Below are 19,030 nucleotides of genomic sequence, written 5' to 3'. Positions count from 1 at the left end.
AATTGTATTGTGATTACACAATGTATTGACATTGTACACACATCAGATTGTATGTGTGTTGCTGCTCTGTGATACTTTGAGCCTTCAATCAGAGATGTATTGACAGTTCAGAAGAAACTGTTTCCAGTGAAACCATAAAAATCAGGAGGAGAATGGACCATATACGTTCTGAAGGAGTGTATTAGCAGCTATGACAGTAAAAACGATGGGTGTTGTGTGTCAGAGCATTATGGGTTTGGACAGATCCGTCTGTGCTGAGAGTTCAGAGACGCTTCATCGATCTGCTGCCTTCATGACACACAAGAACTGCTGTCCCAGTCCCCCAAACCAACCGTTAAACACTTTTTTTGCTTTCACAGGCAGTGAACAGATGATTTAATTGTGCTTTGAATTGAAAAAATTCTAGAAGCTAAATCTTATTTCTGTCTGTGACGGCTTCCCCTCGATTAAACTAGTCCTGGTGTCAGAGCTCTGGAGCCTCGGATGTGTCAAGGCTGTTCTCAGTCCTGCTTTGATTTCTCTCACGCTCAGCAGACGCCAGGCAATATGCTTATTTCAGAGGATGAGGGCAAAAATAGTCCAACGTAAAGTCGGAGGCGTTGCAAATGTGGCTGCGAGCAGCTCTCAGAAAAACCCTGCCAACACGACTCTGAGATACAAGACTGAGAACAACCTCAACCTCCGCTGCGGAGAGAAGGAATCACGTCCACACGCTGTCATCTCCTCCTTTATTTTCAAGAGTAAAAAAGTGACAGAACCTTGAACGATGACATCATAGCACTGTTTACATGAATGGAGCGGACATCAACACTTCATCAGAACGGGCAAACTCAAGAAACTTCAGAACAGGGAGCATAAAAGACACATTTTAAGGTTCTGGTGAAAACACGCAAAAACAAAACTCAAACGGCATGTTCTTCAGCAATATCAGAAGGTGTGATTTCTCTAAGGCCACTGGGTGCTTATCTGAAGCATTACTGACAAATCAAATCAGCTCATATACATTTTAATTCCTCCAAAAAAATCATATAATAAGCTTCCTTCGGGCCGGCCTCGCTTCAGTAAGAACGCTGTGGACTGATGTGTGTGTGGCTTTTCTGTGTGTGTGCATCAGTGAAGGTCTGTGTGTTGAGTGCGTTTACTTTGAGATGGTTGTGTGTGTCCATGAGCTTCAGTGTGGACTTCCTCTGACGGCCGAGTCCAGCTCCTGTCGGATCTTAGCTCGAATGTGTTCCTGTGCTAACAGTGTCTTTACGGCCTCTACCTGCGTCCGCCTGCGCGCTCTTTCCCAATCCATTCTGCTCTGAGCAAACGCACAGCCTACGGCACAAACACAAACACATCATCTGACAGTGAAACACACATGCAGGGTTACACACAGACGAACGCATCGCTCTCGGCATGTTCAACACACTCTCAGAGTTCATGGATCGGGCTTCAGGCCTGCAGGTCATGAGCAGTCAATCTGAGCAGTTCACTGTGATTGTCAGACTTGAAGACGCCAAAGCAACACTGACAGACGGAAACGGCCTCCGGACACTACAGCAGCGTGTGTGTGTGTGTGTGTGTGTGCTTGTTCTCTGAAGGATCCGTCACAAATAAAGTCAAACAGACAGGAGTGATGCAGGACGGGGAAAGGCAGGAAAATAAAGTTCAGTTTGAGTGCTGTGTGCGTCTTCAGTCTCTGCTTCAGCTCAACTCAAACGGCTCTCTGCTGCGCTGGAGGCGTTGCGGCTCTCCGCTCGGTCGGCTCAGGGCTCACGCGGTCATTTGGTCTTGCTGAGTTTGCTGGCGGCCCCCGGCGGCCCCTCGTCTTTCGGCCTGGTGCCGTTCTGCTGAGTTTCCTCCATGTACTGCTGCACGGCCCGCAACACGGCATCTTCCACCAGCCGCTTACTCAGACTCACTAACTCCTCATCCTCCGGGGCTTTCTTAACACCTACACACACACACACACACACACACACACACACAGAGGCATCAGTAAAAGCTGTCTGTCAAACACACACAGACAGATCTGATCACACACGTGTCGCTCACACAGGGTTACAGGTGCTGAGGAGGAACATCACAAATACCAGCTAAAGCTCTCTTCTCTTTCTCAGCCTTCAGACAGTCTGTTCATCATCAGATTCATCTAAACAGGAATACTGTAGGGATGCACAGATATTGACATTCTGACTGATGCCAGTAATTATTCAGCTGATAACCCATTAATACATTACGCTTCAAAACTTTGGAATAAGTACGATTTTTAAATGTTTTTTTAAAAGTCTCTTCTGCTCAGCAAGGCTGCATTTATCTGTTCACAAAATACCATAAAAACAGTAAAAATCTGAAATATTATTATAATGTAAAACAGCTGTTTTCTGTGTGAATCTCTGTTAAAGTGTAATTTATTTCTGTGGTGCGCAGCTGTATTTTCAGCATCATTACTCCAGTCTTCAGTGTCACATGATCTTCAGAAATCATTCTAATATGATGATCTGCTGCTCAAGAAACATTTCTGATTATTATCAGTGTTGAAAACAGTCCAATATTTTTGTGGAAACTGTGATACATTTAATTTTTCAGTATTCACAGATGAACAGAAAGTTCAAAAGAACATATATTATCTAAAAAAAAAAACCCCACCAAAACAATAAAATTCTATACCATCACATCTCAACAAATAAATGCGTCCTCGATGAACAAAAGTATTAATTTCTTTAAAAAACTATACTGATATATAACTGTCGATGTTTAGTACTTTTACTAGTTTTAAATTTGATAGTAAAATAATTTACAGTAATTTTGACATCTAATATCATAAATATATACCATTTTGTATGTTACACTAGATCTAGATTTGTACTTGTCTAGTTTAATGCTTGAAGTAGGAATCAAAGCATTACTTTATTGTTTGTTGTGCCTTCTATAGTCCTTCTGTAACCCGGCACAGAAATATGACTCAGTGTTGGATAAATCGATACAGTAAGCTGTGATATGAGCAGATCAGCTCAACCAGAGCCGTTGTACTACGAGTACTTGTTGCTCAGTGATATATCGTGCATCCCTTAAATAATGGATAAGATGACAGTACTGACTGCTGCAAACACACACAGTGGGGTGAATCTGTGTCTAGTCCCTCAGTAGTAGGGAAGTGAGGGGTTGAAGTACACTACACAGAGACATGAAGGGAGGAACACGTACTTGTCCGTGCGGCACGCTGCCTGCTTTGCAGAAGATCTGCAAGATAAACAACACATTAACAACCTGAAGTGATTTCCTCACACTCTAGCATCAGAATCACACAGACGTCTGACGATGCAGGACGAGATGCCGCTGATTCACCGTCGTGAGCGCATGCTTCGGTCTCAATCACGTCACCGCAGCTGATTGATGGCTTCTAGATTTCAGAACAATTATGACAGCTTTGATTCTACAGCTGCATGAGCAAAACAATAACAACACTGCTGATTATTTCCCTTGATTCTGTAATTGTGATTAATAAATTGCATGATAAATGTCTGATTCAGCCACACCTGCACCTTGTTGATTTGAATGGGAGTGTCACTGCAGTGCATGCTGGGTAAAACACTGTCTACAATGCATCAAATTCAACAGTCAATTTAGAAATACAGAAATACTTCAAAGCATTGCTTTTCTTTTTCTTCAGCAAACACACAATAGAAACACAATGCAACAGGAGCAGATCTGACTGCATCATAATCTCAATTAATTATTTAATTGTGCAGCTTTATTTGATTCTGTAATTGATTTGATACTCGTATCAGTACACTGTGTACTGTGTCTTGTTTACAACGGACACAATAAGTGACTGGTGTTAATCGAATCATCCATCGAGACACTCTCCAGTGTCTCTCTGTTAGTCTCATGTTCTGCCTACATTAAATGCTCTCGTCTTTTACTTGTTTAAAATCTCTCTCAAACCTCAAAACATTGATCTGTTTGAGCATCAGAAAAGCTTCCAGGCACTTGAGACGCACTTAAAATACATGAAAAACAAGCAATGCGTAGCTTTTCAACATCCATCAATCAATCCTCGTGGTATAAATCACGTCCTGCACTCCATGTCTGACTCCCTGAACATCTACAGTTCAGTCAACTCGAGAAACTTTCCCAATAACACTGCAATAAAAACTCTTTCTCAATCATTGTGACAATAACTGAATTGACCTTAACCACAGATAAATGACTGACAGCGTTGTTGTGACACATGTATGTCAAATACTTCATATCCAGAGTGGCTAGTTAATGGAGTTTTCTCATCTTCTATTACTATTTGTCCATAATCCATAATAACACTTCCTCCAGTGAAAAAGTGCATCTGCTGTTGTCTCTCACATCAGAATCCAGACACATATTAGTTTAGAGCTGTTTAAACGCTGCTTGATCTGTGCAGATTTCTCTCCTGATTCACACCAGAACACTTTTTCACTGGAGGAAGTGTTATTATGGATTATGAACTCTATGTATTTGAGTTAAAAAACGTCTTAATGCTGGATGTGTTTCATCTTTTGTCTTCTCCAGATGTTAACTGATGGACTGGAGTGCTGTGGATTATTGTGATGTTTTATCAGCTGTCAGCTGTTTGGACTCTCATTCTGACGGCACCCATTCACTGCTGAGCATCCATTGCGGAGACACTTCAAATTTCTACAAATCTTGGATGGCCTGAAGAGGAAATGTTCATTTTTGGGTGGACTATTCCTATAAGTAATCACTGTTGTAAGGTCAGTTTGGAGATATATTCTCTAAAAGCAAATTTTAATATCCAGCCGCAGATCCTCAAGTAAGCTTTAAATGTTGTTTTCGGATGTTTCGGTCTGTAATCACTGGTTCAGACACTGATTTGTGGGCATGTAGAATGAACATCTGTGTTTCTCTGATGGTATTTCCTCAGGAAGCCTCACCTCCTGTCTCCTGAGGACGGTCTGATTCGGGCCTGAGGTCAGGATCTGTGATGAAGAGGCTGGTCCTAGATCAGCGTTATGAGCCTTCTCACCTCAAATAACCAGTGTGTGCGTTTAGGATGGTCTGTTTGTCTTCTGCTCACTTTAGAAAGCCAAGCACCAGCTGCTATTTCAAGAACTCATTTCCAGTGAAACGGTTCTGGTGAGCAGCCAGTGAGACTCTCAGGACCGGTCTGTTACTACATAACCTGCCACAAATAATCAAGCCCTATTATAGCCTCTGCTTTTCACACCTCACATTTTTAATATGCACATTTGTTTAATTAATCTTTACTCATATAAGTTAAGTATATAAGTTAAGTATATAACCGATCAAGCTTTTTTGTCCGTGTAGTCAGATGGTTTTCATGGTGAGAGGTACATACAGAGAATCGAAAATGCAATACTCCAACACCCCCCTTCAAAAAACAAGTCAAGTCAAGTCTGCTTTATTGTCAATTCTTCCACATGTATAGTACATACATACAGAGAATCGAAATTGCGTTACTCTCAGACCCCCGGTGCATACAGATAACACTAACAGTAGAGCCTAAAAATCTAGATCAAATATAAAAAATATAAGATAAAAACTATACAATAAGGGAACATAAAAAAGACATAATAGAAAAAAATAAAATAAAAATAAGGTTAAATAAAAGCAGCGCAAGGCACATGGCAGATAGAGTGCAAACCAGTGAACAAACAGTGCAGATAAAAAGATTTTTAGTGCATAAAAAAAAATAGCTTATTCAGTCTGATTAAAAGTGACAAAGTGACAAAGGGCTCAGAGCAGTTATTTTATTAAACTGACTGATGAGGAGGTAGAATGATGTCAGATCCATGGTGAATGAGGTAGTGAGCAGACCACTGCTGCACAAAGTGACTGGTGCATGACATTCGTATGTTAGAGGGAGGGGGGGTTCATAGTTCAGTGGTGCCTGAGGCAGAAGAGGGACGGGGGGGTAAGTTCGGGAGCGAGTTCAGCTTCCTGACAGCCTGATGGATGAAGCTGTCCTTCAGTCTGCTGGTCCTGGCCTGGAGACTTCGCAGTCTCCTCCCTGATGTCAGCAGACTGAAGAAGCTGTGTGACGGGGTGAGTGGGATCACCTGCAATGCAGAGGGCTTTTCGAGTGAGACGGGTTCCATAAATGTCCTGGAGGGAGGGGAGAGAGACACCAATGATCTTCTCAGCTGCTCTCACTATGCGTTGCAGAGTCTTCCGGCAGGACGCGTTTGCAGGCGCCATACCACACAGTGATGCAGCTGGTCAGAATGCTCTCGATGGTGCCTCTGTAGAAGGTGTACATGATGGGGGGTGGGGCTCTGGCTCTCCTCAGTTTGCGGAGGAAGTAGAGACGCTGCTGTGATTTCTTGGCCAGTGCTGCAGTGTTGTCGGTCCAGGAGAGGTCCTCTGTGATGTGCACACCCAGGAACTTGGTGCTGCTCACTCTCTCCACAGTCGCACCGTTGATGGTCAGAGGAACATGCTGAGTGTGCGCTCTCCTGAAGTCCACAACAATCTCCTTCGTCTTCTCCACGTTCAGAGAGAGATTGTTGTCACTGCACCACCCGGCCAGGCGGCTCACCTCGCTCCTGTAGTTTGTCTCATCTCTGTTGCTAATGAGACCCACCACAGTCGTGTCATCCGCAAACTTAATGAAGAGATTGGAGTTGTGTGACGGTGTGCAGTCGTGGGTCAGCAGAGTGAAGAGGAGGGGGCTCAGCACACATCCTTGGGGGGCCCCAGTGTTCAGTGTGATGGTGCTGGATGTGTTGCTGCCGACACGTACTGCCTGAGGTCTTCCAGTCAGAAAGTCCAACAGCCAGTTGCACAGCGAAGTGTTGAGCCCCAGCTCGACCAGTTTGTGAATGAGCTGTTGAGGGATGATTGTGTTGAATGCTGAACTGAAGTCTATGAACAGCATTCTGACGTATGAGTCTTTTTCCTCTAGATGTGTGAGTGCTGAGTGGAGGGTAGTTGAGATGGCATCATCGGTCGACCGGTTGGACGATATGCAAACTGGAATGGGTCCAGGGAGGGGGGGAGGGCAGACTTGATGTGGTGCATGACTAGCCGTTCGAAGCACTTCATGAGGATGGGAGTAAGTGCAACAGGACGGTAGTCATTGAAGCATGATGGAGATGGCTTCTTCGGGACTGGAATGATGGTGGTAGCTTTGAAGCATGTGGGAACAACAGCTTGACTAAGTGAGATGTTGAAAATGTCTGTGAAGACATCAGTGAGTTCTGCTGCACAGTCTCTCAGTACACGCCCAGGAATGTTGTCAGGACCCGGAGCTTTGCGTGCATTGATCCTGCTGAAGGATCTCCTCACGCTGTCCGGGGTCAGCATCATCACCTGGTCACTGGGAGGAGGTGGAGTCTTCTGTGCAGTGGAGCTGTTTTGTGCCTCAAAGCGAGCGAAGAAGGTGTTCAGCTCGTTCAGCAGAGAGATGTTGCTGTCACAGGTCCGCTGTGGGGGCTTGTAGTCCGTAATGGTCTGTATCCCCTGCCACAGGCTCCGAGTGTCTCTGCTGTCGCTGAATTGATGGGCTATCCTCCTGGAGTACTGTCTCTTAGCCTCTCTGATGCCGTGGGATAGGTTGACCCTGGCTGTTCTCAGGCCCCCCTCGTCTCCAGCTCTGAAGGCAGCGTTCCGCGTCTCCAGGAGTCTGTAGACTTCCCCTGTCATCCACGGCTTCTGGTTGGCCCGGACAGTAATGGTTTTTGTGACTGTTACATCCTCAATACACTTGGTGATGTAGGCAGTGACAGTCTCCGAGTACTCCTGGAGGTCAGTGGAGTTATTATAAGTGGCAGCCTGCATAAACATATTCCAGTCAGTTGTATCAAAGCAGTCCTGAAGAGCCTCAGACAATCCTTCTGGCCACACTTGAATCTGTTTCTGAACTGGTTTGGCGACTTTAACGAGCGGTCTGTATGCAGGCATTAGCATGACAGTGATGTGGTCTGAGGCACCGAGGTGGGGGAGGGGGAGGGCTTTGTAAGCTCCTCTCTGTGTGGTGTAAACAAAGTCTAAAATGTTTTTACCTCTTGTTGGAAAGTTAATGTGTTGGTGTATTTTAGGAAACACACTCTTTAAGTCAGCATGGTTGAAATCCCCAGCTATGATGAGAAAAGCATCGGGGTGTGCTGTCTGCTGCTCACTGATGTGCTGGTACAGTTCATTTAGTGCATCGTTCCTGTTGCTGTTGCTGTTGTTCGGGGGAATGTAAACCGAAACGAGCAGTATGGCAGTATATTCCCTCGGCAGATAGAACGGCCGGCACTTAATAATCATAAACTCCACCAGGGGTGAGCAGTGCTTGCAGATCACAACAGCATCGCGGCACCACGCGTCATTGATGTAAACACAAAGCCCGCCACCGCGGGTTTTTCCTCCCGCGACGCGAGCTCTGTCTGCTCGATAGCACGTCAGCTGGTCGAGCTGAATGGCGCAGTCCGGAACGCTGTCGCTGAGCCATGTTTCCGTGAACACAAACACACAACAGTCTCTTACATTACTCAAAACAAAAATAATTAATCAGATTTAACCCATATTAATTCCCAAATAAAACAACTAACCCAGTACGACGGTGGGGATGGATGGCTTGTGTGGGTTAGCCGTTAGCCTAGCCTGGATACCTCCGCGCTTACCCCTCTTCTGCTTCCTCTCACGCCGCTTGTGGCGCCTCCGCTGTGGGCGAGATGCAGTAGAGGGGGTCGGTGATGATGTAGGCCTCCGGAGCAGTTCGAGATCTCGCAGCAGTTCCGCGTGCGCGGAGTTTAACTCCAAAAATGCGGCTCTGCCGACATCCAGCAGAAACTCACGACTGTATGCGTGCTTAAAGACAGATAGACGCGATGACGACGTACAAAAACACTCCGACTCACAAGACAAAAAACACGAAAACACCTTACTTTCTTTAAATAAACAATACGATGTAAGATGTCAGCACTGGCCTTCATAAAATCCCTCTCGGTCGACTACGACTGCTCTGACTGTAGCACTTTTTCATTTTGTTAGAGTGAACAAGACTTAAATCTGGAAACAGATCTTTGTTGGGGATTCATAATGATTTTTAGTTTAGTCTCAAATCTGAAAGTTTGGCAAATCAGCTTCGGCTCGACGAGATTCATAGAACATGTGACAGTCATGTCCAATGTTTTAATGTGGAGCCACTGAGAGCTCTGTGAGGTTGAGCTCTTATCTGTGTGTGCTGTATCTCTGGAGAACCACACAAGATAATCAGATCTGACCTTACACACACACACACACACACACACACACACACACACACACACACACACACACACACACACACACACACACACACACAGACACACACACACACACACAGAGAGACAAACACACAAACACACACACAGAGACAAACACACACACAGATAAACACACACACACACACACACACACAGTCACAGATAAACACACACACACACACACACACACACACACACACACACACACACACAGATAAACACACACACACACTGTGTTTCTGAGTTCAAGGCTGGTGTTTCTGCTCTGATGTATCACTGTCCTTCAGTTCATCTCAACAAACAGAAGACCACACACACACAGCATCGAGGAGAAAAGTCATCAGCCTCTGTTCACACACTGAGACGTCTTTAGGAGATCAGCATCAAACGCTGTTCCTCAGGTGGGGAGTGTGTGTTTGTGTTCCTCATCTCCAGGACATCAGACAGCGCTGTGTGAATGTGGAGGCAGCCAGGCTGTGTCTGTGTACTGTGTCTATTATTTATATGCATCCCACTGCTTTAACACAAAGCTCCGGCTCGGAGAGCATCACACACACACACACACTGAGCTCTCGCTGTGACCCCGTCAGCCTCATAAACACACTGTATTTCTGAGTCCCATGAGCTCTTGCCATGCATACAGTGCGCTGCTCTCTCAGGCGTGACTGACTGCTCCTCAGCATCATGTCAGCTCTAAGTAGGGCACAAGCTTTAGTGCACACCATGTGCAGCATCTGCACTTCCTGCCGTCAAACTGAGGCTCATCTAAACAATGCCGGCTTACGCTCCTGCAGGGCCCTGCGGCCCTGTGGAGGCCCCTCTCTGTCACGACTGTGAGACGCATCCTAATGTCAGAGTAACGTGGAAGTATGCTGCCTTCAATGCAAATGAGATCTCGTACCGAACATAACAATGAAGTAGCCTCCAGTCTTAAAATAAAGCTTCCACAAGAGGGTTTTTACAGTAATTCCACAGAAAAACCATTCTGGGTTCCCCAAAGACCCTAACAGTGAACCGTTTTTAAAAGAATCTTTTTAATTTTTTTAATTTTAGGTTGATTATTGAAAAGGAAACACTTTCCACTGAAAAAAACCTCTTGAATGTTAAAGATGCTTTACAGAACAATCAATGCCAAAAAAAAGAACAAGATTTCTATCTATCTTTAGATATATTGATAAATAGAAAACCCAAAAACTACACCTGAATTCAAAATAATTAAAATGATTAATTTCTATCACTTATTTACTGTGCTGTCAAATGATTAATCCTGATTAATCACATCCAAAATGAAAGTTTCTGTTAACATAATATATGTGTGTGTACTGTGTATATTTATTATGTATATATAAATACACACACGAATGCATATATTTAAGAAAAATGTTTTGTTTATATATATACACGTAAATATTTGTAAAATATATACAGTACATGAATGCTTGTGTAAACATATTATTATGTAAACAAAAACTTTTATTTTGGATGTGATTAATTGTTTGACAGCACTATTATTTATATATAGTATCCTAACTAAATTCTTGTCACATAAAACAAACGTGAAAGCTGAATAACTTTACACTTGTTTTTTTTTTTTTTAAAGCTGTTCTGTACTTCACACCTTTACAATGATTTCAAGTGAAATTAAAATGACTTGTGAAATAATTCATCAGAATTCACTACAGACCAGCTTTCTGCTCACTGATCTACAGATTATAGATATCTTAAATGAGATCATCTATATTAGAGATGTTTAAACTGACACACAGCATCACAACTTGATCACTCGTGTATCATCTAGGATTAGTTTCCCACTTCGACTTCGCTCTGTCAGACTTGATTACAATATTCCATCTCCACTTGAAGAGCAGATTACACCGCATACAGGAACACATGTGCATGATATACATACTCTACAAGAGACAACAGTGAGCCACGATGAGCAGACAATGCAAAAGATTTGGACCTAAAGCTTGGAGCCTGGTGCTCCTTCATTACAGACTGAGAGCCACCTTTAGAATCATCTGATCATGATCTTAACCCTAAGACCTGAATGTCATCATCACGTATCTAAATGGTATTTCAGTGGGTTTGGTGACGCACACATCCAGCGTTTAAGACCTTCTGTAACACCCACATGCAGACACAGTCACTCCCACCTCAGCCAGACCCCGATCAGTGCATCAAATCATTTAAACTCAAGCATCATTCAGACAGATAGAATCTCAGCCTCGGCGCTCACGACGCGCTCACAAAGCCTCCAGTGCGCTTGATCTCTGAATGCAGAGGCGCTCCGTCCACACACTTACTGAGCTTGTCCTCGTGTCGGGAGAGAGGGAAGCAGCACAGCTGCCCCATGATGCCTGCCTTCGTCTCGCTTCTCTGTCTTCAAGCACAGGAGCGGTACAATCCAGCCATGCTGCGAGCGGCACAGTGAGCGTACGACTGTCTCTCGCTCCACTGCGATTATGCAAGCGTGTGTGTGTGTGTGTGTGTGTGTGTGTGGAGGGGGCTGGTGGGAGATTGGCCGGCTGTAGCTCCGCCTCCATCCTCATGCCAGCTTGAATAATTGCTCTGTAATGGACAGCGGCTTATTGCTCTGTGTGTGTGTGTTTGAGCTCAGTGAACTAACAGACCTTTAAACAAGCATCTGCCTGCTGCTCACACACTCATAATCCAGAGCAAGAGATGTCTGTGCAAATAAAAACAGCCGTGTGTGTGTGTGTGTGCTTGATCCATTAATCTCAGTTTAATCTGACATCAAATGCTCTGACAATTAAATGAGCTCATAATACAGTTGAGAGTGACTGCAAGCCATTACATTACTAATTACACTACCAGGAAAAATAACGACTAATTAGGTTTTACGATTCATTAACAATTCTGGTATTTTCAACAAAGAGCTGGAGAGATTCATTTGGAGCAGAGGTCAGCCTGACATGAGCTATAGGACACACACACACACACACACACACACACACACACACACACACACACACACACACTAGTTTGGACATTGCATAGGGTGTCATTTATTTTCTATCAGGCTGATGATATTATCAGCTAACCCATCCCCACATTTGGTCCTCACAGATATGTTTAAACCAGTATGCGCACGCACACACACACACACACACACACACACACACACACACACACACTCGGGCTGGATGCAGTTACAGTGATTTCAGCAAATTTGTCCACTTCCTTCCTTTAATAATCATTGTGTCCAGGCATAATGATGTTCCTTATTGTATTACAGTAATGATAATATACTAAGAATCATCATTGAGCACGATCAGAATTAAGTTAGAAACCAACATCTGGACACATAACACTAAAGACAAAACTGTGCTTCACTGTCATGAAAACAATGTCTAAAGATCCTAAACGTCTGCTCAAATTCTCCCTCGTCTCAGCTGATCCAATAAGTGTTAGTAAGCTGTTTCTGAGTTGCTTTCAAAATATCCATCTGTTCAGATGCAGAAATACCACACTTCACCTCTATTTCACATGACGCTGCTTAAAGAGGTGGTTCATCCAAAAATCGTCACTCTGTCATCATTAACTCTCCCTCACGTAGATCACAAAAGAAGAGAAACAATGGAAGTCAGTGGTCACAGAAACAGTTCAGTTTCCAGTATTCTTCAAATGATCTTCTTTTGTGTTTGGAACAATATGAGGGTGAGTAAATGATGTCACAATGGCCATTTTTGGGTGATTGCTTTAATGCTGTTCATGCAAAATACGATTTCTACAATATAATAACAAATAAAGCAGCTCTTCTGATTCTGGCGTGAAATATGGCATGTGAGATGCACTCAAACCACTGCATCTAACACAGACAGACACAGTGCTGTCCCGGTCACATGACTGACCAGTCCGTCCCACAGCTCCTCTTAACCTCCTGAAATCAGATTCGATTAGCATGTAATCTGGCTGCTGTACGGCAGCAATAGAGCCGGTCGTCTGAGGCCAGACACAATGTGAGACGTGTCTCTGCTGCTGCTTATGTTGAGAAATGTCACACGCTGCTGACTCACGCTATTACTAATGCCATAAATGTTATGCAATGTTACATAAAGAGCCCACAGTTCAAACTTTATGAAGCCAAAGTCCACACGGAGAGGCCGCTACAGCAACAGCACAACATTTAACACTCCAAAAGATTCCTGTTCATAAAGTTCAGGCCGGTTTAGGTTTCCCTCTCTTCCAGGATTATTATAGTCCTGATAGACTTTTTTTTTTATATTATAGTCCTGATTTATGTTTTTGTTGACAATTTAGCCCCCAATTTCAGTTAAGATTTAGAAAGTTTTTCTTTTGAATAAATACTTACTAATTATTATTATTATTTTTTTTACATTTGGAGTTGAATTAATTTTTTTTATTTTTTTTGCAGATTGGTTCGAGTTCAACACTAGCCCTAAAACTTGTATCATCACTTGAAATACTTGTGCAGTCTAATAGTTATCAAGTCTGTTAACCGGTTTATTGCCATGACACTAGAGTGAAGCTGAAATATATACACATATGCCAGCCTGAAGACTGATGCAGAAGGAGATGTTTGAAGACAAACGGTCAGAAGAGAGTCTCTCTCACACACTCAACAGCTGTAGAGGCCTGAACTCAGTTAACAAGCTGTCACTCAATGAGTCCAAAGGTCTCTTGTGATTGCAGAAGTGATAATGAGAGATTCACTAGGGTGTGTTTAGGGTGTCATAGGGTGAAGAAGCTGCTTCTTACTGACAGATGACTGGTTTGCTGTGACATGATGTTGATGGCCGACAGCAGCCGTGTGTTTGAGTCTGGTGAATGCTAGCAGAACGGCTGAAATCACTTCTCAGATGGGTGTGTGGATGTAGATATGAGCAAGAAATGCTAGGAGAGAAATCTTGCAAACAACATGTTTTTTAATTATGACCTCACGTTCACCACATTTTTAGAAACAGAAACTGCCCTCTGGGGTCAAGCTCATATAGCTTATGCTGTAAAAATATGTTTATCATTCATCCTTTTATAATGGCGTCACACAATACTTCAGGACTACATTATTTTAACCTCATGGAAGACAAACTGAACGACACAGTATCATATTCACTCATGCTGAAGAGATGAAGCAGACGCCGGTGCCATCTGAAGTGTGCTACATCTGACTGTTAGTGCCCTGTGAAGTGGACTTAACACTATTCTGCCATATTTAGTGAGATTTCAGTCTGAAAGGAGAGTACATGTTCAGTTTGAAGGGCACAGGGAATAAGGAAACATTTACCCATCAGTCATTGCTCATCCCTCCAGTATTAAAGATATTTTACTAAAATAAACCGTGAGAATGATCTGAGGCTCTGGTGTTTTGATTTGAGCTTCATTAGTCCCAGGTGTGGTTTGAGCGAGGCTGTTTACGGGTGTGTGAGATGAGACCGTTACAGAGCAACTATCATCATGATCATGTTTAAATAAGATAAAACACACATCTGTATCACTGCAATAGTGGCACAGAAGCGCTGACGAAGTGGCATTTAAAACTAAAATTAAATCCATTAAAAAAATGTTATTTAACTGTTAACTGAAAATAATATAATAGAATGTATATATATATATATATATATATATACATATATATATATATATATACACACACACACACACACCACACACACACACACATATATTAATATATTCTATATAATATATAATTTATAAACACAACAAAATCACTACAACTTTAAAGGAGACGCCATATGAAATTGTCAATTTTTTTTTTTTTTTTGCATTTAGTTAGGTTTCTGGCGTGTTTGCCCGCTCAGACAAGCTGAAAAGAAAACACTGTCTGAGTCTGAAACTCTGTCATCCAGTGAGCCGTTTCAATCTGCAGCTATGTAGATAGCTAGCTATTTGAATAAAAGCACCTTCGAGCCATATATGGATATATTCAGGTGTCTTGTGTCCACACGCTCCACAGAAGAGAGGGGCGGGGTGAGCAGTAGCTCATTATCATTTAAAGAGACATGCACGTAACGGGTCGCTGTGAACAGAGCTGTTTTTGACAAGGGATAAGGGGTGCTGTGTTACACGACTATTGAGGAATTTTAACCAAAGTATGTTACAGACATTTCATGAAAGACCCTAAATAATCATACCAACTTGTGAAAAAATAGGTATCCAATGTCCCCTTTACCTAAACTTGATATGAAAACTGAAAAAAAAGAGTCAAATAAAAATTGATTCAGAATTAATAAAAACTAGAGGCTAAAGTTCGTAAACAAACTTTGATGTTGGCTTGAAAAAGCCAACATGGGCAACCTCAAGGCAAAAGAGCCAGATCACTAGTGTGTTCGGCTTTCTTTAGCTGGCCCCGCCACAAAAAAGTACAACAGTTATTGTTTTCGTAATATTTTTCTATAGACACTTGCTATTTTGTATTCTAGTTTATGACAAAGACAACAAAATTGTCAATATCAGATACATGTCACAATAAGCAAATTACAAGCAATAGCACAAAAAGCAGGTTTGTTCATGTGCAGGAACTGAATAATAAAATACAAAATAAAATTGCATCTTCATCAAGAATAAAAAAAAAAAAGTTTTTCAGTCATGAGCAATGAGAGATTTTCTCGCTTTTGATGGATTAATATAAGAGAGAGACAGCAGGTAGTGAATGTGGTCACTTTAATGTTCAAATCCAATATAATGATCCCATCTGATTCATTTCTCAACAGTTTATGTTCACATGAGACAGAGACGACTGTTTTCAATGATATTTGCCAAACTATCATGGATTTTGAAATAATCTTGCATGTGTTTGTCTGTTCGAGCGCAGAGAGAAGCGAGAATGAATGAGCTTCAGTGTGCAAGCATTCAGAAACAGGACGCGGATCTCAGTGACACACTAAACAGCTCACATTAGCTCTTTAATATGTTCTTATACTTGAATTGTGTAAAATCACTTTCATTTTTTAATGTAATCTATCTAACATCTACTAACACAGTGTCCATCTAAAACATGTTAGCAGTGTGATTATTCTTACTAGCTACTTCATAGCAACAATCAAGCCACCATCCACTCCACCCTAACAACCACCCAAATACCCTAGCAACTGCATAGTGACACCATAGAAACCACCCCGGGTACCCTAGCAACTGCATATCAACACCCTAGCAATCACATATCAACACCTTACCAACCACCCCGGGTATCCTAGAAATACCCTAGCAACCACCCTGAGTACCCTAGCAATTGCCCTAGTAACCACGCCGAGTACCATAGCAACTGCATAGAAACACCCTAGCAACCACCCCGAGTACCCTAGTTACCGCATAGCAACATCTTAGCAATCACCTAGAGTACACTAACAGCTGCATAACAATACCCTAGCTGTATAATATTTAAAGTCCACATGAAATGTAAATTCACCTGATTAACTCTGTGCACATTACTAGTCTTGTGGTGAACAATTAATCCATGCAAGTTAATAATAATAAAAAAATAATAATCAAGCCCTGCCCTCTATTCAATCTGTTTTTCTAATAGACTGTATTGTTTTCAAAACATTCAAACTTTAACCTTTAAAACTACTTTAAAGGTGCTGTAAGTAAGTTTTTTCAGATATATAAGAAACATGCTAAGTTAACATATTTGTTACCGTCAGTTATTCTCCTTTGAAAATGTGCGTTCCGGGCAGGAATGTAGGTCTCTGTTTTGGTTTGTGAAACCGTCCACTGCCAGTTTACCCAACTGCATTTCGGTACCCCGGGTTGCCAGTTGGCAGGAAACATAATGTTTTTCATTTCAGTCATGGAAGCTGGCAAAAAGGAAAGGGGTCAGAGTGTCAATCTGGCAACCTACGTGTGCGTCAAGTGGAGAACGGGTGAAAAAAACACTCTCCAATATTTAGAATTTGACCTGCAATACCTAGTTCAACCACACGGTCAATCCTACATACAGCACCTTTAAGGCTTGTTCACAACGGGATAAATATCGCGCGAGATTATTGCCAACGTTTAACGCCTTGTGACTAAACAAAGTGTGCCAATGTGAGTGTGCACACCAACGTGCAAAACGCGAGGCGTAAAAGTGTAATTAAAAAAAAAACACATCAGGCTCATTTTTTTGGTTTGACGCGCCGTGTTAAAAACTGTCCGACCAATGAGATTGGTGCTTTTGTTCATGCGCCTGGAGCTGCTGAAGTTACAGTAAAACGCGACTTGGTGGCACTCAAACACAAAACGGTCTTGCCGAGCACACTTGATACCTAACGACAAGAGGAAGTAGACCAAGAAGATGCATCGAGGCAAGATGAATGTAGAGCTGTTGGTCTCATTGGTGTCTGAACACAAAGGGCTTTATGACAAACGTGACAGTGACTACAAAAATCTCGATAAAAGGGAATTGCAGATCAAATAGGATTCGTTGTGTACCGGGGTATTTCTGTTTTTCATTAAGCGCCATCTAATGTCAGGGAGTGAATTTGCATGTTCACTCGGCTCACTGTCAGCAAAAATCGCTTGGATATGAATCGCGCACGATAATCGTCCTGGTGTGTATGAGGCTTTAAGCTTAAAAATACTTTCAAACTTCAAGCTTTTTCAAACTTTCTGGTCTGGCTTTCACAAGCCAACTTCAACGTTTGTCTTGAACCTTTTTATCTAGTTTATACTGTATTTTTATAAAACAGATAGGTCCGGTCCTTGATTCTGATTGGCTGAGCCGCGTTCAAAGCTGTTGTAAATTACTCTACAAACATACACCTCTGTTTACTTTGTGTGTTGCTCGGCAACTACTTTGTGGCCCTGACCAAAAAGCCCTGTGATTTATAACAGCTATAACTCCACTTCACGTCGTGTTATAAATTCACTGTAAACCACGGCTTCTTGGGGCTTACTGATTAATTTTACAGAAGTATATGTCATCATACCTCAGACTTCTCTAGTTTGCACTACTGGAGTTTCGTCTGGGTTTGGAGACGGTCTGAACTAACACGTTTTGTCAGGTGAAGTGAACTCCTGCAGGAGGCAACCTGTCAGCAGGATTCTCTGCTTTCTCCTGAGGTTTTTCTCCAGTATCAACACCAAAATGTTAAGTTTTTTTGCTTCCTGCCACAGTCACCTCTGATCTGCTCACTGCAGGATTTAAGCATTTTGATGGGACTTTCTAGCAGCTCCTGATAAAGTCCTCAGAGTTGGGTGATAACATGACCAAAATCTTGAGCCACAAGTAATGATTCAAAGCTGCTGTGAAATGATGTGATGAATTGTGAAAAGTGCTATTCAAATAAAGCTGACACCTGACATCGCTCAGGGCCACAGTATTTCATTACTAAACACCACATTCAATACTATATCCATTATTAGTCCATCACCACTCAGAACCACAGCAAAGCACCAGACTGATCAGCAACCCACACAAACATACACAACATGTGCTTTTATCCAGAGTCACCAACCCTGAATGGAACTATTATTACATCGCTCTAGCCATTCTCATCAGTAACACATCATCAATCATCCCCAGTGTCACATGGAAACAACTGATTAATATCAGTCAGTCTGGTACTTCTTCACAACTGTTCTGATCCTCCAGCCTGACTACTGAATACTGAAGCGCTTCTCCAAACAAACACGTCCCGCTCACCTTATCACTGCAATAACAGACACGCTGATCAATACTGGCCACAGACGCTTTCACAGAACAAACACACAGCTCATCTGAGCAGGGGCTCTGATATACAAACCAGAAGTCAAACGAGAGATCAATGTCTGCCTTCCACTGAAAACATGAGCAAATCTCCAAATAAATG

General features: G+C 42.5%; 1 protein-coding gene across 2 annotated transcripts in view; it reads right to left on the bottom strand.

Moving 5' to 3' along the window:
- Positions 1-711: 711 nt before the first annotated feature.
- LOC109082589 (A-kinase anchor protein 7) overlaps positions 712-19,030 on the bottom strand; it is a 35,684-nt gene continuing 17,365 nt past the window's right edge. For both annotated transcript variants that reach the window (XM_042777299.1, XM_042777298.1), the window contains exon 8: positions 712-1,939. In XM_042777299.1, the coding sequence (XP_042633233.1) occupies positions 1,767-1,939 (173 nt within the window). In that variant the 3' untranslated portion in view covers positions 712-1,766. The remainder of the gene's footprint in view (positions 1,940-19,030) is intronic.

This window comes from Cyprinus carpio, chromosome A20 (genome assembly GCF_018340385.1).
Source record: "Cyprinus carpio isolate SPL01 chromosome A20, ASM1834038v1, whole genome shotgun sequence".
Taxonomy (NCBI): Eukaryota; Metazoa; Chordata; class Actinopteri; order Cypriniformes; family Cyprinidae; genus Cyprinus; species Cyprinus carpio.
This window is presented reverse-complemented; position numbering and strand designations above follow the sequence as displayed.